This window comes from Pelophylax lessonae (assembly GCF_965119305.1).
Source record: "Pelophylax lessonae genome assembly, chromosome: 5".
Lineage (NCBI taxonomy): Eukaryota > Metazoa > Chordata > Amphibia > Anura > Ranidae > Pelophylax > Pelophylax lessonae.
Window position 1 is genome coordinate 89,936,202 of NC_138772.1, and position 25,345 is coordinate 89,961,546.

At 41.1% G+C, this 25,345-nt stretch overlaps 1 protein-coding gene across 9 annotated transcripts in view; it reads right to left on the reverse strand.

The window, feature by feature from the left end:
* Positions 1–25,345, reverse strand: part of PARD3 (par-3 family cell polarity regulator) — a 901,610-nt gene that overhangs the window by 278,737 nt on the left and 597,528 nt on the right. For all 9 annotated transcript variants that reach the window (XM_082258262.1, XM_082258264.1, XM_082258261.1 and 6 more), the window contains one exon: positions 20,260–20,476. In XM_082258262.1, the coding sequence (XP_082114388.1) occupies positions 20,260–20,476 (217 nt within the window). The remainder of the gene's footprint in view (positions 1–20,259; positions 20,477–25,345) is intronic.

Here is a 25,345-nt window from a genome sequence, read left to right on the forward strand (position 1 = left end):
AAAGGAGGGCCCCCGCCTGCAACGAGGCTCCTTCCTCTTCTTGGATTGTGGCATGAAGGTACTCTTCTCCCCGTGATATTCTTAATGATGTCATCCAGGCAGGCAAACAGGCAATTGCCTTGAAAGGGCAGATCAATGAGAGCTTTCTTGGAGGCTTGGTCTGCGGACCAATTCTTAAGCCACAGCACGCGACTAAACACCACCGCTAAAACAGAAAATTTGAACAGCATATGATCTGTATCCAAAGCTGCACCACAAATAAACTGCAGCCCATGGACCAACTGGTCTGCTAAATCAACATAAGCAGCGGGGACCAGCTCACTCCCCAGGCCCTGGCGCAAAAGCTTGGCCTATTCAGTTAGGGTCTGAGACACCAGAGCTGAGGCAAAGACTGGCTGCAATGCTGAACCAGCCATAGTAAAGATGCTGCGTGCCACGGCCTCCGCTTTCCTGTCAGCCGGGTCCTTAAAGGACCGGGATTCCTCTGCTGGTATCATGGTTGCTTTATCCAACCTGAAAACAGGAGGGTCCACCACTGGTGAACTAGTCCCCCTTTTTTTTTAAAGTGACTCCTTAACAGGGTTACATACAGCAAATCGTTTGGGGACCACAAAGGGTAATTTTGGTTGTCCCATTCCTTACAGGAAAACCTGTCAAAATAAGGCACATATGGAAACACTTTTGGAGTAGGAGGTGACTTATGCATACCAAAAGACATAGCCACGTCCGTGGCTACATCAGTCACATCCTCCATTTTTAAAGTCTCACGCACTGCAGTGATAAGTGCATCTACCAGTCGCCCTGCACTGGCCGAGTTCACGGCGGCATCAGGCTCAGAATCAGACGAGATACCTGAGCAGGGTTAAGCGGGGGAAGCTTCCTCCTGGGCCTTTTCCCACACACCACTTCCACCTGGGACACCAAGGACTGCAGGACCGCCATCAGTGCAACCATGGGAAGCTGGGGTTGCAAGGGATCGGTCACCTTCATGAGGGGGTCAGTGGGAGAGATGTGACCCTGGGGCTCCATAAGCAAAGGAAGACCTTGCAGTACAAAAACAATCTTTTGGCACCACTAAAAGATCCCCTAAAGGCTCAGGGTACCTATCAGCAGAGAGAGAAAGAGAGAACAGGGACCCCCAAGGACTCACCCTATTGACCGGAGGAGCGCCAAGAATTCAAGCCCAGCATCATCAAGAACGCCATCCCTGTTCATATGCCCCGGGCACGGGAAGAAGAAACTGAGGAGGAAGAGGAGTAGCTTCGGCATCACACAAGGTTTCGGTTGTCTCCAGCGTCTCCCAGGCTAAGGGAAAATAGCCCCGTGACATCATCGGGCTACACAAATATGGCCGTCAACCGGAGACCAGCCAGACTAGGGGGCAAATGGCCATCATCAGCTACAAAACACTGAAGCATGCTGCCAGGATCTTCCCTGTTCCCTCTGCAACACTGCACCCTCTGCAAGGGGACCCCCCAGAAAGTAGGACACACGTTAGGGGAGACTGCGCACTCTGCACTGGGACCCCCCTGCACTATACCCACACTGCAAACAGTAGGGCTTGCCGCTTGGAGTCTCCTACACTGGGACCCCTCCAGACTACCAGAGCGGGACACATACTATCCCAGGACCCTTACAGAGTGGGGATAAGGCAGGTGACCACAGGGGTCTCCGCTGCATTCTCTGCCCTGGGACTCTCACCAGACTCCAAGTCCAGAGGGGGGAAAAGGGAGTGGGGGAAGCCCAGCTCACTAAGGGTTTTAGGGATGGGAGAAGGGAACCTGTGTGTGTGTGTATGTATATATATATATATATATATATATATACACACACGCTATATATTCTTCCTTTAGAATATTCATTAAATAAATATATTTATTAAACTACAAAGACCCTATATATATATATATATATATATATATATATATATATATATAGAGGAGTAATCCTAAAATGTACCTTATAGAGTTTGATACTGTACTAGTGGAAGGGACTCTGAGTGCTAAAAGTCCATGTGTCAGAGGGCGCAAATGAATTGCCTTGCCCTGGGCACTAACAACCCATGCTACGCCACTGTTCCTACCAGTCCCTCTACTTTCCTATTAAAAGCCGTCTACACTGGACATGAAAGCACATTGATCTCAGTGTGGTCAGTTATTGTCCTGCAATGGTGAGACCTGTGCAGACAACCCAACCAATAAAGAGAGACAGGGAGCATTAGACACAATCATTTTAGTTGATAAACAAGAATGATAATCAGGACAGCCAACCTAGCCAATTGATAAAAATGTCAGGTGGTGTATACCAAACTATGCTCTTGTTTTTCAAGCTGGCCATCCTATCTCTGCAGGGAGTTTTTTTTTTTTTTTCATTTTTATTAGCTACAGTCCTTAGTTTATCGCATCATAATGTTCGTAAACCCTCTAAAACAGAAAAAAAGAGGCTAAGTTCACAAACATAAAAATTACTTAGATGTTCATTAGTTATTTCACCGTATAGATGTGCTAATGAAAATTATTTTATATAAATCGTTATATTAGCTCATGTAACAGTATTGCAGTGCCACCTTTTCCTGCTTTCCGCAAAAAACAGAATGAATTTGTTATTTTGATTATCTATGTAGTAATTTTTGTGATTTGACTTTCGCTTTTCAAGCACACAGGGCATTATTGTGATTCTCTGCTAGACCCCTTTCACCCCCCCAAGTTTTGGGATCCTCGCTTGTTGCAGAACATGCAATATGTAATTTTTTATATATATATATATATATATATATATATATATATGTACTATGTTCAGGACAAACACAAAAATATTTGCATGTTTTCTATTTTATTAGTCAGATATAGAAAACCTATTGCACATGAATATCTGATATTTCTGAATACTAATTGAACAAGCAAGGCTCCTTTTTAGATGCCTACCAAGCCAATAACTGCTTTTCTGAAAAAAAGTTTTAGAAATTAGGAGGAAATTACTCAAACAGAACTAAATAAGTCAGAGGAAAGATTTCTTCACCCTCCATTCCTGCTTTGTATGGGGTTTTAATTGGTGTGGGACATGGGAAAACTGCTGTGCCCCTCCTTAGAAACCCCCAAAGGTATGTAAAAAAAACTCATGCCATTAGTGCACCCTGAACTAAAGGTTTTTTTGTGAATTTTTTTTATATAAAAGATACAAAAAGTTAAAAATTAAAAACAAATAAAACTGTCCCCAAACCATTATAAATAACATTTAATTGCAGTGCTGACTTGGGATTTTAGCTATTAAGGTTCAGTCTGTGCCACAAACAAAGACAATGAAGAGCTGAAGAAAACATGTTATGAAAATTGGGCACAGATGAGATCATTAGCATAAGATAATACCAGCTTCTCAATGTCACATTACACACAACAGCGTGATTTTGTCCTAAGCTTGACAATTCAAATATCTGTTGCCAAGATGATAAACAGAGTCTGACTTTGGCCTGGATGTAAAAATTCATGAGATCAGCTTGCCAACAATACTGAAACTCCACAAAATTTGTCCCTGAGACAGTGCGATGTTAGATCAGGAGTAGGAGTTAGATATGTGGTTCTTACTCAGATATACTTTATACTTCTGCTATACTAGTACTATACTCACTATACTTATACTATACCCATACTTTAAAGGATAAGTCCAGGCTAAACCTGCTCTATGCCACATTCTAAACTCAACCTATCTAACCCTTTAAAAAATCACTTTACTTACCTATTCTGCAGCCGATCTGGTCCGGTCCCACGCTGAGCTGTCAGCTGTGGCTTCAGCATGGAGGCTGGTGCAGGAGAAGCACTCAACAACAGAAGCCCCATAGTAAGTCAATGGGTGACATCACTTCCCATTCATTTCACAGCCGTTATCCTTCCTCTCCTGCACAAAGCTTCTGTCAATGGAGACCGGGCCAAATCGAATGTAGAAAAGGTAGGTACAGCAATTTTTGCTTTACAGGGTTAGACAGATTAGGTTTAGAATGTCGCACAGAACAGGTTTAGCGTTAGTTAGGTTTTGCCTAAATCCTTTTGAGAAAACTGTACTTTGGATGTATTTAAACTCTGCGTGTTTTTCCAAACACACCTTTTTTATTGCTTGTTGTTCAAGAGCTTTCACCACAGACCCAGGCCATTGTAAACATGTCACTGAGTGACTTTAGGGTGGCTTTAAGGGATCCTGCAGGCAGTGGAGACACCCTACAAACAGAAATCAAGGAGAGTGATATTTTCAGAGCAAATAAAAAAAGTATTAGGAGGCTACAAGCAGAAAGCAGACATGGACATTGTTAAGTGCAGTTGCACGCTGCTGACTATCATGGAAGTAACACTTCAAATAATCTCTATGCTGAGCTGCACTCATAAAATCACTAGAGATCACACGTTTTATAAACTTGCATTAGTTTAAGCTAGACATTGCCCAACCCTTTTTGCAAAGGTGTCAAAGCATGGCCTATAAAACTACACAAAATACTGTAAAACAATGCAGAACTGCATAGGAAAATTACATAAGGTAGCACGTTAAGTATTTCCCTCCATAAATGGCACAGATTTTTTATTTTGTAACTCAAGTGTAAAGGCCTGTTTACAACATCCTAAAATTGCAGTTAAGTATGTGTCACAACTCTTTATTGTGCACTACAGTGAGCTGCATTACCATAGCCCAAAATATTTTGAATGGATCCAAATGTAAGATAAAATTGTTCCTGATATTTTTTCCCCACTGCATACTGCAAGCCGAGTCTTCTGCATACAAGTGCCAGTGTGGCCAGCAGGGATTGAGGGGTATTGAGGCAGTAGCAGTAAGGCCTCCCTGCTCTCTCCATCTTTGTGCACGTCATGGTATGCTCAGTCGCTTATTCTGTTCCTCCTTTGTGCAAGGAGGAACAGGATGAGCATTGCCACAGCCCTATAAAATGACCTCCAGCAGGTCACTGGTGTGAATGTCTCTGACCAATCAGAAACAGACTTCATGAGGGTGGCCTGAGGACCCCACTTCCTCTAGTGGGCCTTGTGCTCACTGCCCAGCATTGTGGAGCTCGATTGGCATTTGCCATTGAACACCAGAATTGGCAGGTCTGCCACTGGCGCCCTGTGCTTTTCACAAATGAGTGTAGGTTCACCCTGAGCACATGTAACAGTTGTGAAAGGGTCTGGAGAAGCCGTGGAGAACTTTATGCTGCCTGTAACATCATTCAGCATGACCGGTTTGGTGGTGGGTCAGTGATGGTCTGGGGAGGCATATCCATGGAGGGACACACAGACCTCTACAGGCTAGACAATGGCACCCTGACTGCCATTAGATATCGGGATGAAATCCTTGGACCCACTGTCAGACCCTACTCTGGTGCAGTGGGTCCTGGCTTCCTCCTGGTGCATGAAAATGCCTGACCTCATGTGGTGAGAGTATGCAGCCAGTTCCCGGAGAGTGAAAGAATTGATACCATTGAATGGCGCCACACTCGCCTGATCTAAATTCAATAGAACATTATGTTTCAGTCCATCTGAAACCGCCAGGTTGCACCTCAGTCTGTTCAAGGGCTCAGTGATGCCCTGGTCCAGATCTGGGAGGAAATACCCCCAGGACACCATCCGTCGTCTAATTAGGAGCATGCCTTCAAGCACATACAAACTACTGAGTACCATTTTGAGTTGCTGCAATGAAATTTCAGCAAAATGGACTAGCCTGCTGCATCATTTATCACTTTGATTTTCAGGGTGTCTGAATTCAGCCCTCTGTGGGTTAATTTTCATCTTCATCAAACGATGTGGCATCTTTTCGTTCCTAACACATTACCCAGTCTATATCATTATAGGTATCCGGCATAATATTTTTCCTCATTGAGATCTGATGTGTTATGAAAGTGATCCTTTAATTTTTTTTGAGCAGTGTGTGTATATATATATATATATATATACACACACACATATACATATTTTTTTTCCTTCTATTGGTTGAAATAGATGGACTTGTGTCTTTTTTCAGCCAGACTGACAATAACAATGTCTTCTATAAAGTGCCTGCTAAGTGGGAAGATCTGCCTTCATCTTCATCTACCTGAGCAGTCTTAAATGCTGAAATAAAGGGATGACAAGCCTCAGGCATTCTATTAGCCATAGAGGCTTTATAAAAGTTTCTCACTTAAAATGATGCATAAAATGTATGTTACCCCAACATTTCATATTCTTGATAAATGCCTGTTGTACCATGTACTTGTATTATACAGTATCCTTTTCTCTTTGCATTTCTTCCTTTGTGCAAAAATACCTGGTGATCTTGCCAGTCCTTCTACTTTCCTTTTTCAAACTGACCACACTTGCTGGGCTTGGGAGCACATTTATTACAGTGCGGTCAGTTTTCTGGCTGTGCTGGGATCACAGCCTGCCCTTTCTCCAATGATCAGACTAGTGATGGCATGCCCCCCTGCACAGATATTCACTGGGAAGATTAGTGTACTGCTCTTTACCTCCTGCTGACGTGTCCTCTTGCAGTCTCCACCCCACCCCTCTAAGCCCCCTAAGCAGCTGAGAACAAAGGTCATGTGATTACTTTTTATATATACACACATTTTGCCTTGCATTTCTATTTTAAAATTAATATATTGTTTTACAAGGTAAGGGATCGCATATACTGTACTTTAAGTTTAACATGAATTCCAGTTGTACGATAAACTGTTCCAAACTGCTGGGAAAAGCAGTGACCCAATCACACAAGTAGAAAAAAGGTCGACTTGGTGCAAACTGTTCACAGAGCCAAAGTTATCAAAAGTTGTACATATTTCTAGCAGCTGCTGTTTAAAGGAGTTGTAAAGGCAGGAAGGTTTCTTTATCTTTATGCATTATTATAAAAAGCCTTCTCTGAGTAGCAGCTCCCCCCCCCCCCCCCCCAGTAGCCCCTAATACTTACCTGTGCCCCCTTTCTGTTCAGCGATGTCCACAATTCCCTCGGCCATATGGAACTCTCCCTCCTGATTGGCTGAGACACAGCCACGGCGCCACTGGCTCCCGCAGCTGTCAAAGTCAGTGAGCCGATCAGGAGAGAGGGGATAGGGCAGAGCGGCAGCTCCAAGTTCGAAATTGACACACAGAGCTGCAGCTTGGCTCGGGTGCCCCTATAGCAAGCTGCTTGCTGTGGGGGCACTCAGCAGGAGGGAGTGGCCAGGAGCAGGGAAGAGGGACTCGAGAAGAGGTTTTGGGCCACTCTGTGCAAAACTAACTGCACAGGGGAGATGAGTAGTAAACATGTTTGTTATTTAAAATAAATAAAAAAAAAAAAAATTGAGACTTTACAATCACTATAAGTCTATATTACCAAAAGTATTGGGACGCCTGCCTTTACACGCATATGACCTTTAATGGCATCCCAGTCTTAGTCCGTATGGTTCAATATTGAGTTGGCGCACCCTTTGTAGCCATAACAGTTTCATCTCTTCTTGGAAGGCTGTCCACAAGGTTTAGGAGTGTCTCTATTGTAAAGTTTGACCATTCTTCCAGAAGCGCATTTGTGAGGTCAGGCACTGATTAGGACGAGAAGGCCTGGCTCGCAGTCTGCGCTCCAATTCATCCCAAAGGTGTTCTATGGGGTTGAGGTCAGGACTCTGTGCAGGCCAGTCAAGTTCTTCCACCCCAAACTCGCTCATGCATGTCTTTATGGACCTTGTTTTGTGCACTGGTGCAAATCATTTTATGGAGGGGGGATAATGGTGTGGGGTAGTTTTTTTTGGGGTTGGGCTTGACCCCTTCGTTCCAGTGAATGAAACTCTTAAGGAGTCAGCATACCAAGACATTTTGAACAATTTCAGGCTCCCAACTTTGTGGGAACAGTTTGGGGATGGCCCCTTCCTATTCCAACATGACTGCGCACCAATGCACTAAGCAAGGTCCATAAAGACATGGATGAGCAATTTCGGGGTGAAGGAACTTGACTGGTCTGCACAGAGTGCTTATCTCAACCCGATAAAACACCTTTGGGATGAATTAGAGCGGAGACTGCGAGCTAGGCCTTCTCGTCAAACATCAGTGCCTGACCTCAAATGCACTTCTGGAAGAATAGTCTAACATTCCCATAGACACACTCCTAAACCTCGTGGACAGCCTTCCTAGAAGAGCTGAATCTGTTATAATTGCAAAGGGTGGGCCAATTCAATATTGAACCCTACAGACTAAGACTGGGATGTCATTAAAGTTGTGTGTGTAAAGGCAGGTCTCCCAATACTTTTGGTTATATACTATATGTTGCGGCCGCTTTGTTTTGATAGATGAGTAAATGACCTCTCATTCTGCTAAACAGGTGAAGAGAACAGTCACTACATAGGGCTCTAACGTGACTCAAAAAGGCTCTGGGCAGATGCACTATGGTGGTATTGTTTAAAGAAATTAATGCGTTTACATCTGCTACTAAATATACAGAAGGGCCTGTGAAAGGGAGACGCTCAATACAAGCCTAGCTCAATGCGGCGAATTGAAGATAAATGTAATTTTCAAGTCTATCAGGGCTGGCGCTGTTAAATAATCATAAAACCGAATTGGATAAAGACGCACACAACAGATCCTACAGCATGTTGTTTATTGCATGGCACATTCCTAAGGCTCTTGCAGTAATATTTTAATGTGCAAATCAAATGAATAGGCTTTCAGGAGAAAAGTCACTTTAATGCTCTTAATAAGAACGTTGTGTATATTAAAATGTCTCCTGCAATTCTCTTCACTTTATCAATGGTGCTGTTTACAGGATGAATACATGTACGTTTAAAGATTTATGCCAGCAATTTCTGTGAACACGGATCCCCCGGGAGCGTTCCTGCAGGCTGTGGAAAATGGTTTACACGTATGAAGGTTTTCCACTAAATATGCCACAGGTAAAGTATATAACAAATAAAAACTGCTTCCCTATTACTCTACATACACTGCTGTACACAAGTTTTAGGCAGGTGTGAAAAAATACTGTATATTAAAAATGCTTTCAGAAATAAAAGTGCAGCAAATAGTTTTCTTTTTTATCAATTAACAAAATATTAAGTAAATGAACAGAAGAGAAATCCAAATCCAATCAATATTTGGTGTGACCACCCTTTGCCGTCAAAATCATCAATTCTTCTAGGTAAACTTGCACATGACTTTTTAAGGAACCTGGCAGGTAGGTTGTTCTAAGCATCTTGGAGAACTAGATCTTCTGTGGATGAAGGCTGCCTCGAATCCTTTAGTCTCCTAATGAAATTCCAGACAGACTGAGTGATGCTGAGAATAGGGCTCTGTGGAGGCCAAACCATCACTTTCAGGACTTCTTGTACTTCTTAACGCTAAAGATAGTTCTGAATGCTGAGGGTCATTGTCCTGAATGTTTGGGGTCATTGTCCTGCTGTAGAATACATTTGGGGCCAATCACACACATCCCTGATGGTATGGCATGATGGATAAGTATCTTCCTGTATTTTTCAGCATTGAATACACCATTGATCCTGACCAAATCTCTAACTCCATTTGCAGGAAGATATTTCAAATTTCGACTCATCCGGCCAGAGCACCTGCTTCCATTTTTCTGCAACTTATTTCCTATGCACGGTGGAGTCGCTTAGCCTTGTTCCCACTTCAGAGGTATGGCTTTTTGGCTGCAAATCTTCAATGTCGACTATTTCTAACCAGACGTCTCCAAACTGTAAATGAGCATACCTGGGTCCCACTGGGTTCTACCAGTTCTGTGCTGATAGCACTGGTGGACATTTTTCGATGTCGAAGTAAGCACAATGTGTCTTTCATCTGCTGCATTGGGTTTCTTTGGCTAACCTGCGTCTACAGTCCTAAATGCTGCCCATTTCTTTGTGCTTCTTCAAAAGAGCTCGAATAGCACATCTTGAAACCCCAGTCTGCTTTGAAATCTGTGTAAGAATTGATGCAGTTACGAAGCCAAAGGGTAATCAATCAATATTGATTTGATTTAGAGATTTCTTTTTTTGGTTGCTCACTTTGCAATTTGTAAATTGATAAAAATAATTAAAATGTATATTTTTTAAAGCATCCTTACTTTACAGAATTTCTTCACATCTGCCTAAAACGTATACACAATACTATATATTGCTATACAATACTCTATTATACAGCAAAAAGACTTACATTATTTGATTTTAACCACTTGTCGACCAGGCTATAGCCGAAAGATGGCTACAGCGCGGCCAGCTAGTTCTGGGAGGGTGTACAATGATGTCCTCCAGTGAACAAGCTTCTTGTACGCCCCCTGCAGCCCACATCCGGCAGGGTCCATGACCGCTAGGTTCTCGGGACGCAGCGTGTCATGGGTCGGGGTAAAGGGCCGATCCCAACGGTCCTTTAACACATGATCGCTCCGTCCAATGATGGAACGATCAGTGTCAACAAACCGGCGCCATGTCTGGTTCTCTCCACACACTGATCGTGTGAGGAGAGGAGGGAGAAGCTACAGCGTGAGGCAGTTTAGAGTTTTTTTGTTCTTTATTCCAAGTGCCCATCAGTGCTACATCTGCAGGGCCGGCCCTACCATGGGTCCCACTGGGTCCATGGGACCCAGGTAGAACTTTGAGAGGGGCAGTAAACTGATGCCCAAGTTTTTTTTCCCAACAGTTTTTTGTGTGACAGCTGACCCTGGGCCTCACCACTGCCCTGTAAAAAGGCCGCCCTGCTTCCCTCCACACACGCGCTTATAGTTGCCATGCGCAAGGGTGCTCACACACAGTCTAACATCGTCTGTTAAACACCCATGCACACATGAAGAGCTCAGGTGTGTGTCTGCCGGGCCGTGGTACCCACAGGAAACCAAGAGCAAAGATCCCTTTCCCACTGGCTCAACCAGCAGCCGATGTTCGGGCCCAGCTTGCATTTCTATTGGGTGGGACTGGAAGAGTAGATGCGACTGGCCTCGTGCCCGGCCCGCCTTCTTCTGCTCACGCCCTTTAATGGACGTGTTTTTTTTTGCTGGGGGGGGGGGGGGGCAACATTTCATTCTTGGACCCAGGCAGCACAATGTCTTGGGCAAGCCCTGCACATCTGTGCAACAGCAGTGCTCTACAGTGCCCCAGCAGTGCCACATCGGTGCCGTGTAAGTGCCCAGTGTACATCTGTGCCCCATCAGTGCTCTACAGTGTCCGAGCAGTGGCCCAGCAGTTCTCTACAGTGCCCCCGCAGTGCCACATTAGTAACTAGCAGTGCCACATCTGTGCCAGTAGTGCCATATCAGAGCCTCAAAGACTCACTATGCCTTCTAAAGTATACGTTGGGGTATTTGCTATTTAAAATGGGGTCATTTTGTGGGCATTTCCATTGCCTTGGTGCTCCAGGGCCTTCAAAAGTGTGATAGGTTGTCAGGAAATTATTGTGTGTAATTTATGTCCCTAGAATGCCTGATGGTGCTCCCTGCATGATGACCCTCTGTATGTGGCCTGGCTGTGTAAAAGTCATGCCATGTGAGAAAAATAACCTGTTAATATTACATTTTTGTGAAAAAAAAAATTAATTTTGCAAAGAACTGTGGGAAAAAATTACAATGTAAAAATACTCACCATGCCTCTTACTAAATACCTTGGAATGTCTGCTTTCCAAAAAGGGGTAATTTGGGCGGGGGTATTTGTACTTTCCTGGGTTGTTAGTGTTTCCAGAGATAGGCCGTCAGTACATCAGGTGTGATCAATTTTCAATGATTGGCACCATAGCTTGTAGACTCTATAAGGCCCTTTTCAAACATAAGGACCGTTTGTCCGTTTTTCATCCATCTATTGACGAATGAAAAACGGACATCAATGCATCCCTATGGAAAAACGGATCGGACGAAAAACAGATGAAAAGTGGATGACAACGGATGAAAAACTGATGAGAAACTGATGTCGAAAAAAACTGATGACAAAAAAACATGACTAAACTGATGAAATGAATGGTCTGTATGGGTGAAAGGGGCCTAACTTTCACACAGACCAAATACACAGGGATTTGGATTATTTTTTACCAAAGATATGCAGGAGTATAAACTGTAGCCAAAATGTATGAAGAAAAATTACTAATTTGCAAAATTTTATAACAAAAACAAAGAAAGGTGGCAGTTTGATTTATAAATTGTCCAAAGCTGGTTAGGTTACGCTGGATTTTTAACCACTTTCCCACTGGGCATTTAACCTCTCTTTCGAACCAGGCCAATTTTCAGCTTTCACACTTTGAATGACAATTAGTCATGCAACACTGTACCTATATAAAATGTTGTTCTTTTTTTCCACACAGATAGAGCTTTCTTTTGGAGGTATTTAATCACCGCTGGGTTTATTTTTTGCGCTAAAAAAATAAAAAAACACCGCAAATCTTAAAAAAACAAAAATGCCTTTTATATAAATGTCCTAGTCAAAATGAAGGTAGTAATCATCTTTTTAGGGGATCACATAATAAATCTGCAGTAAGTCCTGGTGGGAGTATGGGCAGGTGCTTCCCCACCTGCTGCTCTGCGAGAAACAACTGTCCTTTTAAGGTTGGCCATGAAAAAGACCTTAATGCAGCAGTCGTTCATCAAGAATGCTGACTGCCCTGCTTTATAGGCAAGAAACCACTAGAGGGAAAACCTATATGTTTTTATGACATCACTTTAAGAATATGGCACAATAAGTAACATTTACTATAGTCTTCAGTGAGCACTCAGTAAAACATTTGAAAAGCACCCATTAATAGTATTCCTTGTTTAGCATTCAGCTATTCTCTTGCTTTCAGATAAAACCTAGCACACAGTAAAAGTAAATAACAGATAAAACACAAAAATTGATTCAAAACACTGTTGAATATCTTTTTTGCCACTGCTTTCTTTTCTCTAGAAAGCTATCCAAATTTTTCTGCAGCCCCATACCTCAACTGGAAAGATCTATAATCTTCCAGTTCATCCTATTGGGCTTATTAAACATTGTTACACGAGCCATTAGTGTTTTTGCTGGCTGAGCTAAGTTATAGATTGTGGTACACAAAGACCAAGCAAGATGAGAAAGAGGGATGTGGAGAAAACATTTAAGTATTGCAACATGAATAATGTAATGCTGTTTATAAAAATGCATCATAATGGCTTCATAGGTCAAATGGTATTTCTACCACTTCCAATCATCCCTCAAATTTTGTGTAATAGCTGGCTGGTGAGAGTCCATTTAGAGGAGTGAAAAGATAGATTGTGCTGCATCTCCAAAAAGTTTTCCCAATACACTGTGAAAACTATTCGGCATCTTACAATTGCTCAGTAACTATGGCAACATATGGAGTAAAAACCAGTTTGTGGAGGGATTCTAATGGGTCTGCAATAACAACTGAAAAGGTATATATGATACCATGTTCATTTACTTCTTGCACTTAAGCATAAAGCAGAATGGGGGTCTATCTTTCAGATGCTCTATGGTTCTGCAACAGGCTGCATACCCCTATTACAGTTAGGCTAAAGAGGCTCTCCACAGAAGACAATCCTTGAGAATATGCAGCTATTCTACCATTACGAAGCAAAATAAAAGAATTCCAGCCATGGTATAGTTTACATTTTTTTTTATATATAGTTACATTGATCTAAAGTTTCCTTTTTAGGTAGTAAATCTCATGCAGATTCCCTAATACAGAAGTCAGAAAGAGTACTTCTAAAAGTTCTAACAATGTTCCACTTTTACACCTTTAACTTTTTTAACTAATGTGCTGAATTAAAAAAAAAATACTGTCTGTGCTTATCTTAGGAAAGTAGAGCTAACTAAGAACCAACTCTCTTTTGGCGTACAGAGAGAGACCCTGGCGCAGACAGATTTTGCAAAAGTGCCTCGCGTGCATTCTAAAAGTGGCGCAGCATGCTCCAAAATTCAAGAACAAGTTATGAACAGGTACATGAATTTGGTGCATGCTACATCACTTTTAGAATGCACACAATACACTTTGCAAAATATGTCTGCGCCAGTCTTTGAGAATTCCAGGGACAGTATTTTCTTTGAATCTGTGTTTAGTGGAATAATGGAATAAGTTGTTGATGCAACACATTGGAACCAGTTTATATTCATAAATATAATTTATTTCATAGAAAAAAATCATTATGCATCAGGTGTTTCCTGATATTTGCCAGGCATAATGCAATTTCTACCCCCCCCCCCCCCCAAAATTAAAGATATCAGCCTTTGCTCATCATGCCGTACTGATTTGTATGTGAATGTCAGGACGGTATAAATTAGAATTTGTGAACATTAGTGAGAAACTTACCAACTCATTGGCATGCCATTTGCATTGTTCAGCTGCAATTGGTGAGGCGTGATATGCTAACAAAGCCTTCAACGGAGGCTCGAGTACACATTACAAACGTGAGACCTGGCAGAACTCTGCATTCTACACACACCGGAATATATAGTAGGTAATATATTAATCTGTTGCTGCTAATTGAAGCCAATGGGGAAAACTGTCATTGTCTGCATTCAGGTAAATATTTCTAAAACTAACAAGTTAAAGTTACTATTAATTTGCATTTCTTCTCTATAAAAAAATGTATTTGAAACCACTTCTGTAAGTGCTGGTTCACATTAGTGCGATTTTTGATGCAACTTAAGTTGCACGAAATCACACGTCAAAGGAAAAGAGTTTATTTTCTCTCTCCACCCAAGTTTGCTGTTTGGACAATAAAACAGCAGCAGACTGTTACCAAGTCAAATTTTAGTACTTATTCCGCTAGAAGAAAAAGTATTTATTATTGAACACAAAGCTGTTCTAATTTGTGACTTTTAGATCTACCTTGAGTTTAAAGGAGTTGTAAAGTCAGAAGGTTTTTTTTATCTTAATGCATTCTATGCATTAAGAAAAAAAACATTCTGTGTGTAGAAGCCCCCCCCCAACATCCCCTAATACTTACCTGAGCCCCATCTCTCCCCAGCGATGTCCACGAGTCCCTTGGCCGCCGGGGACTCTCCCTCCTGATTGGCTCCCGCTGCTGTCAAAGTCAGTTAGCCATTCAGGAGAGGGGGCGGAGCCAAACAGTAGCTCCGTGTCTGAATGGACACAGGGAGTTGCAGCTGTGCTCGGGAGCCCCGATAGCAAGCTGCTTGCTGTGGGGGCACTTGATAGGAAGGAGGGGCCAGGAGCAGTGATGAGGGACCCGAGTAGAGGAGGATCCAGGCTGCTCAGTGCAAAACCAACTGCACAGAGGAGGAAAGTATAACATGTTTCTTATTTAAAAAAAATAAATAAATAAAAAATAACGAGACTTTACAATCACTTTAACTTTAGAAAGGAGGTCAACAATGGCAGCCTAAGTTCTTCTTTCATGACAAGGTTCCTTTGCTCAAGGTCGCAAACACAGAATGCTGCCTAGAAAAGATGATATCAACAAAGTTGTGTCGAGATGTAAACATGTAGGAAAGAGACCCATTGGGTTGGAGTTTCATCAGATTTCTTATCTTTCTCACCTGCTTGTATAACGATATGCCGATGCCTCACTTGATTGTCTTGTAAGAGACTACACGACATGTACCAAACAGCAAACATACAAGTAGCGTAAATCAGTGTTTCTCAACCTTTTTCCAGTCCATGCACCCTTGAAAGTATTTTCAGTCTCGAGGAACCCCTGTCCAAGGCTTGGCTCTGGATACTGTATGTCGCAGGAACACAAGCAAAATCGTGCCCATTCCTGACACAAAGACAAATGATCTGCTCTTTAGGGATGCCAATAATTCTTAATGGTACCCCACACATTGGAAAACATTGGGTGCTTTTGGTGTAGCGCAATTTTTGAAAAAGGGGCAGGGACTACTTTCTCTGCATTTTTGTGGATAGGGAAGCCCATTGAAATGAATTGGCTGCCCTAAACGCAGTCATACCAATGTGAACCAAGGGCTTGTTCCCATGTCAGGTTGGAGGGGTGGTAAAACCACATGGTTGAACTGTTTTTATCACCCACAACTTCTCCACCTTTAGTTACAGAGGCAGCAGCTGTGGGTGTACACATGCTGTGGCTGCAGCTGGAGGTAAACCCAGGGTGAATGGGCTGTGCTGCAACTACCCTACAACTGTGTGCATTGCATGGTTGTGGTGTAAAGATGCTGCATTTACGGGCTTAAAACAGGTGGTGAGGAGGCAACATATTGCCTCTTTATCGCCTGTCAAATGCCTCTAAAAAGTGATCTGAGCATTGATTGCTTTTCAGAGGAGCAACAGTCCTTGCTGCTATAACAAACAAGCTCACATAAACTGTTCTGAAGGTACAGGAAAAAGAGGGGGTCAGGATTAAAAGTAACATACATATACACACACACAAACACATGCACACACACATACAGACACATGTGTACACAAACACACTTAAAAACACATGTACGAATACACACACACACACACATACAAAACAGGCACATACGTACAAACACACACACACACACACACACACACACACACACCCACACACACCCCTTTTAAAGCATTTTACAGTACCTTTCCTCATTCAGCTGGGTACTGCACTGCAGGGGGAAACAGAGCACAGCACACTCCTCCTCCCTTTACTTTGCCAAAGCTGACGAAGCTCCCTCGTAGTGCCGATGTACAGTTCCACAGGGGATAAGGAGATCCGGCTCATCAAACATCCCTTCTCTCCCATGATTCCGCGGCACACCTGAGGACCTCTGGCGGCACACCAAAAGGCTGCTCTAGTGTACATTGTGCGATTTTCTAAAAACTGTTTATTTACATTTTAATGAAGGATTATGGATAAAGCCAAGGCCTAATCTTTTACAGCTGTCTACATGGGATGATATTCCAGCAGAAAGACTGTTCTGTCCTTCACAGTACATGATACAGGGAAAGAAATGGTTAGGGAGCACTCTGAGCCTCTTCTAAACTTAAATAATGCACTGTTATACGTGCCGGACGGAGGGGAGGGATTAACAAGGCATTTGTATGGAATTTCCTGTGATATACATACAAACCAGAGTTTTCATCTCTTTAGCAACGTAGGTGGATACTGTTTAACCCTGTACATGCCATTGGGGAAAATAAACCAACTTTACAGGGAGGTAAAGGTTGAAGTACATCAACTCTAACTAAAAAAAATAAAAAATAAAAAAATTAGCGAAAAGATGAATTTTAACAGCGAGTTTGGAACAAGTTTAGTATATCTGCTACCTAGTACAGTGCCAAATGATTAATACATTGATTTTATTTTTTGAGAATCAAGGTGAAGACCTAGTAATTGTTAGCAATATAAATTTGTTCTGTAATGTTGAAGATGTTTCGTAGCTTATCCAATCCACTTCTCTAGTTCTAACGAGTTTCAGGAAAATACCCGAGTATATAAAACCACATAGGTAACACCAACACTTTGATTAAAACACCATGGAAAGGCACATGTTATTGTCTAAGAACAGGATGGGAGGTGGGAAAATTGTGGAACTACCCTGTTCTAGCTATAAAATCCAGTTAAATGTGACTGACTACAACTAGATATACTATACCACATGTACACTTGTGAGACAATGTCACCGGATGCACTTCATTAATGCCTACAATGGGGACAAGAAATCAGAAAGACTGAAAAGAAAATTTTAGCCTACAACCCTTTTGTACATATGAATAATAGAAAAAAAGTTCATGAATTGAATAACTAAGCTGATAAACTTTTCAAACAGCTGTTTTAATCTTCGAGGGCTGATATAATACATGGTACGTTAAATTTACCATTTTATTTTTTTCCCTCATTGCATATATTTGTTTTTCCATTTCCTCAGTTTGTCTTTGGCACTTGCTGACTGTATGGTTTTGTGCTTTGGTGAACATTTTAGGGGATACATCTACTAATCACTTCACCTTTTATTAGAGATAAGACATCGTCGCACTGCAAAAATGGATTGAGGCAAGATTGGGCCTTGGGAAAGTAGCTGCTACCACAAATCCCATTTTTTTTTTGATTGTCATTGATAAGTAAGGATTTCAGTACACACAGAGATAACACATTTTCAGTACACACAGAGAACACATTTTCACTGCCTTTATTGGCATAATCTACCCTATTAGGAACTAACTTCCTAAAAGTGCATTTTCCCTTGTGAAGTGAGTTCAGCTACCTAGGTTGCCCCGGTTGCCCTGTGAATGATCCAGCTCAGCAGCACAGTAAAGAATAACAATCGAGAGATCACCTACTTGAAATGGATTCTGCCTATTTGATCACTACCAAACTGGATAATTTCTTGTTTCCTACTGCCCTTAAATAACATTAAACAAACACAAATCTCACAAATCGACTGAACTAAACAATAGAAGAAAAACAGAGGGTCTGTGCAGCTGCATGCTAAACTGGTTGTGAAATAAGGCAAATTTATTGGCCAATTACTGATGCATGTTCTATGGATTCAAATCCATCTTTTCAAAAAACTTTCTCTTCTGCAGTCTATCACAAGGTAGGGAAAATAAACTTGCTGACTTTGAAGCAGACTGCTTGCTAATGTAGACAAATGCTTTTTTGATAAGCAAATTATTAAAAACAACAATAAAGGCATTCGTATTACAATAACAGTAACAGGTGTGGTAATGGTGCAATTACCTGGTGATTATGCTGGAAATTAGACTATGTATTGGATGAGTATGACACTCCCAGCCATAAGGTATGTACGATATTTCTTTCTTTCAATTACAAATCTAGATGCAATTTCAATTTAAAGTCTGGTTGCATGGTGATCATGTCTACAATTTTTTGCATGCTACCATGGTCCAAGTGAATAACACAGAGTGGTGAGATGCTTGTGAATTGGTCTTCTGGGTACGGTCTAAACAATGTCTGAACATCTGCCACAATTATAGGACGAACATATAAAATATTTTACAAGATGAATATACAGTAGAATGTCTCAACTGTCATACTATTTTCATGAAGACTAGTGACTTGCAATCTATATGGTGCTGTGGCCATTTTAGACATTGATCCAAATTCCCTATGCATGCTACGCATCAGTAAAACCAAAAAGAAAGTGTACTAGATTTCATATTAGGATTTCACTGCTGACACAGCCTGCAGTCTGTGGTGACAAAACAATGGGCACTATATGATATAATTGAAGACTAAACTAGTTTAACTTAAGCTTGACACAATATAAGAAGACTGTGTGATAAACAACACTATCTGTCCACCTTTACAAACATTATGAACGCTTTTGTGAAATGGGGACAGCAGGGATCAATGTGTGATGAGCATTAAGATGTGTGCTGGCTAAAACAAGGTCCTCTACTGACAGTGTTTGAAGTAGAATAGAGGCTGGAATGGTAAAGATAAATAGAAGAGTCAAAGTGCCAAGCTGTCTATTTCTGTGTCACCTAACTTCATCAATGAAATGGACTTATAGATTCTATTTAAATAAAATGATTAAAATCTTCCACAAGACTGATGTTTAACCACTGACCAGGACATCCAGGATAATTTATTACCTAAAGGACCTTTATCATGTATATGTTAGTTACACTGCAGAAAATAAAAATCACATTCTTTATTACGGTGTGTTAAATACAGCACTGTAGAACGTATTAATCTAATTTTGCTTTAAAAACTATGAAGATGCTGCAGTCATCTTGGAATGTGACTAGACAAACTGTTACCCATTGGGGATAGGGTTTTAGAAGGGTATGCTGCAGGTGACACTTTTCTTCAATTGTTGGGAAAGTCAAGGGGGACGCTTCTGCTTTTTGTATAATATTAAATACTTATACATTTGCTATTTAAAAATGATATTTGCTAAAAATCCCTTGGTTCAACCTTTCTATTAAATGAATCCATTGCTTAGCACTCGTAATGGAAGCCATATGTTTAAGGAGGAAGACACAGGCCATTTAGATAGCAGGCCATTGCTTTTTTACAAGGTTATTGGCCACTCTTAAGAGGGACAAATACCGAATGCTGAAGGTGCTATGCGTCTCAGGGGCAGATGCTGGTGTATATTTTTTTCTAACTGGGTCATAAAGCCCTAAGTGAGATACACGCTATTACTTACCTTGACAGCCCTAAAATCACAGACTCATGATGTCTTGGACCAAATTGGTTACCATTTATGTTATAAGGAAAATCTGTTTGGTGGACTGACAAAGATTGACTGAACAAGAAAGAAAATGATCTAACAGAGGTATAAAACTCTTAAACATAGCCTAGGAATCTAATAAATAATATAATAAATGATTTAAAACTAGATTTTAAATGTATAATGTGCTACATATGCATATAAAAAATTATACTGTGTAACCATGTATAAACATTTTGTAAAAATAGAATTTTACCTACCTGAACATTTCTCCCAGACCTTTCAGCATGCCACCCTTTTTCGCCTTGCTTTTATCTTTATCTCTGTCTTTTTTCTTCTCTTTACCGCTCTTTTCTTTCTTATTCTTGTCTTGGCTTGACCCATTAACCTGTCTCTCTAGAGAATGAGATGGCTGGTCACTGGCAGTTGAAACTGACTCTCGCCCTGATCGAGAGCTTTCTTCAGTGTCTTCCTCCACTAAAAAAAAATAAAATAAAATGTCAGTAAAAATTACAGAGTACACAAGATCACAACAGTGGCAACAACTGACCAAACCAATGAAGGACTAACCATTATTGATACCATGGCTACTGTGAACAAAATAAATAGCAGTTTTAAACAAGAGGACATATGAAAGGCTTAGGATACAGTATATGTTCCTATAAAGTAGAGATGTACTTTGCATTTAACCTACCCCATATAATAGAAGTGTCCTTTTGTTCCAGCTGTATTTGACTGGTACCTGATAAAGTATTAGATGCAATTAAGAGTATTCACATTACATTCCTATGCAGCCTTCACCCACCAAAAGTGTAAGAAAGGTCTGAGAGTGTTTTTTTTTTTTTTTTATTATTATTATTATTATTAATAAAACACATTCATGAGGTTGCAGTGTAAGGGAAAAAGCAACCAAAACCCATTCTCTCTTTTCTAAAGACAAAAAAAGAAGCCTGAAAGATTGCTAGTACCAGCTGCCTAAAATCTGTTTTGGTCCATGTCAGTCAACCCCAGAGTGCCTTGTACAAAAAGACAGTGGAGTTTTACAAGCACTTTACCTACCCTGCTCAAAAGACTTGTTTAGTGGTTCCAACTGTGATGTGCCACCTGGTAAAGTATCAATTGAAGGTAATGAGTTTCTGCATAGGTAAAGCGGTTTTATTTTATCTTGTGCTGAAACTACTATAAAGGGTAAAAATTCAGAATTGTCAAATTAATATTGATAATAGTGACTGATCCTATCAACATCCTTTCAGTACTGGTTATTAAATAATAAGCATACCCTATAATTTAAATGTTCACATAAATAGTGTATGTGCCCCTAAGAATTTTAGCAAACGTAAGTTATTGCCTTGTCTCTCTGTGTCCCTTTCTAAAGGACGCTAATCTAAGAAGGCTGTCATATCACAAAGTTCAAAAACCCAACTTACTGGGGTTGGAGTATGGCAGACATCTCTGTGGACAGAAATAGAATAACTTGCAAACTACTGAAGATGGCCACCTAACCAGAACCTTCTATAGAAAAAATCTCCTCTCCCCTTTTTATATAGATCACTGAATGCGCTTTTACTCATTAATGGCAAATGATGTCAGCATTGTTCTCTATCCAGTCAGTACAAGTTACAGGGTAACCAGAATTCTTCGATTTCAGAATTTGAGAGCACTAAACCTCTACTAAACCCTTTACTGGTCTGTGGAGTGTAGGTTTCGGAGGGGCAGGCAGTTGGGGAATGGTGATATGTAGACAAAGCCTTAGAAGGCATGATATAGAATTTGTTTTTTTACTGGTTGATAAACCAGAAAAAACATTTAGTGTGCAGCTCCCCATAGCCCCCCTAATACTTACTCAAGCATGATCCAATAATGCGCACGAGAGAGCGGGGGCTCTCCTGGGTGTCTCCCTCCACATTGGCTGAGACACAGCAGTGAGAGCCATTGGCTCCCGCTGCTGTCAGTCACAGCCAGTGAGGAAGGAGCGTGGGGGGGGGGGGGGAAGGACAGACACACATAGGCGGCTCAGGAACGCGCACACACAAGTGCCCCCAGAGCAAGCAAGGGGGGGCAGAAGTGCCAGCGATCGGAGTTGCTCTGTGCAAAACTATTGCACAGAGCAGGTAAGTATGATGTGTTTATTATATTAAAGAGAAGAAGAAAAAAAAAGGAACCTTTAGAAATGATTTAATTCATCTGCCCCAAAATTGGCTGTAGAATTGTCTTCTTTCAGTAAACTTGGGAGCCTGATTGTTGCGAATCATGATAGCATAGATAATTACACTTCCAACTGAGCTGCTTAAATAGTAATACACTCAAGAGGTCAGAGATAATGTTATCAAAATAAAACTACTACTCTTTTTCTTTAGCTCCCCTACCCTTTTTTTGCCCCCCCCCCCCTCCATCTCTCTCTTTCAATCTTCTTTTCTGCTTTCTTTTTAACTATTTTGCTTTTGTCTACTTAAAGTGGAGTTCCAGCCTGTAAAGAAGAAAAAATAAATTAAAAGTCATCAGCTACAAATTCTGTAGCTGTTGACATTTAATTTAAGGACACTTACTTGTCCAGGGATCCCACAAAGTCAGCACCCCAAGCCAATCTGTCCATTGGCTCAGGGTGCAAGCGCCAGCATCTTCACTAATGCCCCATACACACGTGCAGATTATCTGCAGACTTTTGTCTGCAGACTTACCTTTTCTATGTAGTGCAAGGGCCTGCCAGATTGCATACAAATTGAAAGTGTTTAGGTTTGACCTCATATTATATGGTTTTGGTAAGTCTGCAGACAAAAGTCTGCAGATAATCTGCACGTGTGTATGGGGCATAAGGGAAACAGGAAGTGAAGCCTTGCGGCGTCACAGCCTGCTTTCTACTACACATGTGCAAGTCACGCTGTACTTTTGAAATGGTCCCACACTGTCTTCTGAGACCTGTGTGTCTCCTAGAAGGCAGCAGGGGGAAGGAAGAAGGGCTGGAAATTTCATAGATCGCCGTAACTGTTGTGTGGCGATCTTACCTGGAAGTGGGAGCGGGTGCCCAAATTAGACAGGTATCCGTTTCCCCCCCCCCCCCAAAGGTGCCAAATGTGGCAGCGGAAAGGGGGGGGGGGATGAAGCAAACAAACCTTTTGGGTGGAAGTCCGCTTGAAAAAAAAAAGCTGGCTGATTTAAAAAAAATCAAAACATATTTCTTAGCGAGCATGGAAATGGCAGGTTAAGAACATTGGGCTCCCAGGTTTCTGTAAAAGAGGAGGAGAAGGGTTCTACCAACACCCAGGGCCCCTGCATGTTGGGAAAAAAAAAAGTATTCTCCAGAACATTTACTACAGTTCAAGAAAATGAATTTCCCTACAGATTCCACCTACCCCAATCTGAAGAGCTGTTCAATACTTCCAGCTGGGATCTGTTAGTGCCTGTTAAATTAGTGTCACAATTATTGATATCTAACAGGAATGGACAACCACTAGTATTATCTCTAAATCCAAGCATAATTTACACCATAAAGTGCAGTTAGAATTTTTCTATACATCTCATAGCCACTGAGCTAGAATACCACAAACTTCAAGACTGAGACTGATTTATGAAAAATAAATCGGGGGAAAATAGGTCTCCTGTCAGCAAAGATTAGGAAGGTTTAGTTTTCATCACTGAAACTGTGCTAGGGGAATTAAACAAGGTATCTGATTGGTGCATAGAAGCATTGTGAAGTTCCTTTGCTTCACGTTTCAAAAAATAGAATGGAGATAGGAGTGTGACTGCTTTCCACTGTGTGCCTCCCATCAGATGTCAAACACAGAAGAGAGGAGGACACAGTCCCTCAGCTGGCAATTTAATTATTAACAGTAATGGCTTTACAGTGTGTATTTAAAACCTCCACCTGTCATAATACTTCATGTCATCAGTATGAAATCATGATGCAAAATGTAACCAGCATGACCGCAGACCCAAAACTAGCTTAACATTTCAAGTGCACGTTCACCTTTATGACACTTCTACCTGGAACATATTGACTGTACGTTATTCAACTTCTGAATTTGGTTAATGGCCTATATTTCCCTTTTCATGGTTCCTAAATCTGCGGTGTCCTTTTGGTCCCACCTGTTTTACTAGTATTTACTAATTGCAAAAGGAGTTTACAACAGAGCCCTGCATTGACAGGCATAATGCTCTGCCTACCACAGACTCAACTGGAAATAGGACTGCCTGGAGAGCACTACTGTCACCATGACATACAGCGCTGATATTGAACAAAGCAATGCTGGACTAAGCGCCAATGTATTTGTTTTTACATTTAAAATAAAGGCGGTGGGAAGGGGAAACAGGTTAAGGATTGTACATATGATCCTAAGGTTGAGCGTCAACTGTCAGGACACAAAGGGTGCAGCAGGATTTCTAAAATTTGCCCACCCACTTAAATTTAGTCAAAAAGTACCAGCTTTTGTCATGTAAATGGAGGAAGACAAGTTAAACAGTAAGAAATCCAATTTAATGTGACAATAAACGTAGCGCAGCAATTTTTTTTTCTGAACTGCAGAGGTGAGTTCACATTTGTAGGGTCACCTCAGTGTATGTAGGATAGAACCAGCTACACTAAGAATCAGAAAAGCTCACCTACCCCACTCCGATGAACTGTTTAGCTGGGACTTACTGGCACCTGTTAGGAGTATAGAATACAATCATATTACCTAGTAAAGAGACTGCCTATTTTTGTGCTTCTCACACAATGTTAGACATTGTATTTCAGGTGTTCCTTGTGATCACACAGAGCAGTAATAACATGATGCTTCCGCAACATAGCTAAATTAAATAATGTTTACATGTGCACATATCAGCATTGGTGGCTAACTACATGACGGTGGATCCCCTTCACCAACACCAGTGACCACACAGAAGTGCTGGGCATATGTGATTAACCACAGCACCAAACCTACCCCATTCAGATGAGCTATTCAAGGTCTCCAGCTGGGATTTGTTATGACCTGTAAGTATTTTAATTGTATTACATTGTTTCACATACACACTAAAACTCAAGAAAACAAGATAAAGAAGCATACTATATAATGTTAACTGGTTATTCAGAGGACACACAGTGCCCTTGTTTGCTTAATACCAACTGGAAAGTATATAAAAAAATAGAAATGTTATAAAAAACATTTTTATTTTATTTATCTTTTTTAAATAGTACTAACCCAAAGCCATCTCTCTCACACAAGTCAAACAGGCCTACAGTAATGGATTTAAGTAGGTAATGACTAAGTTCCCAGGTTTTCTTTTTTTCAATCTGTGTTGCATTTAGGAAACTTCACTTTACTCCTGTCCCATGCAAATAACAAAAAATAAAAAAAAAAACAATCCAAAGTG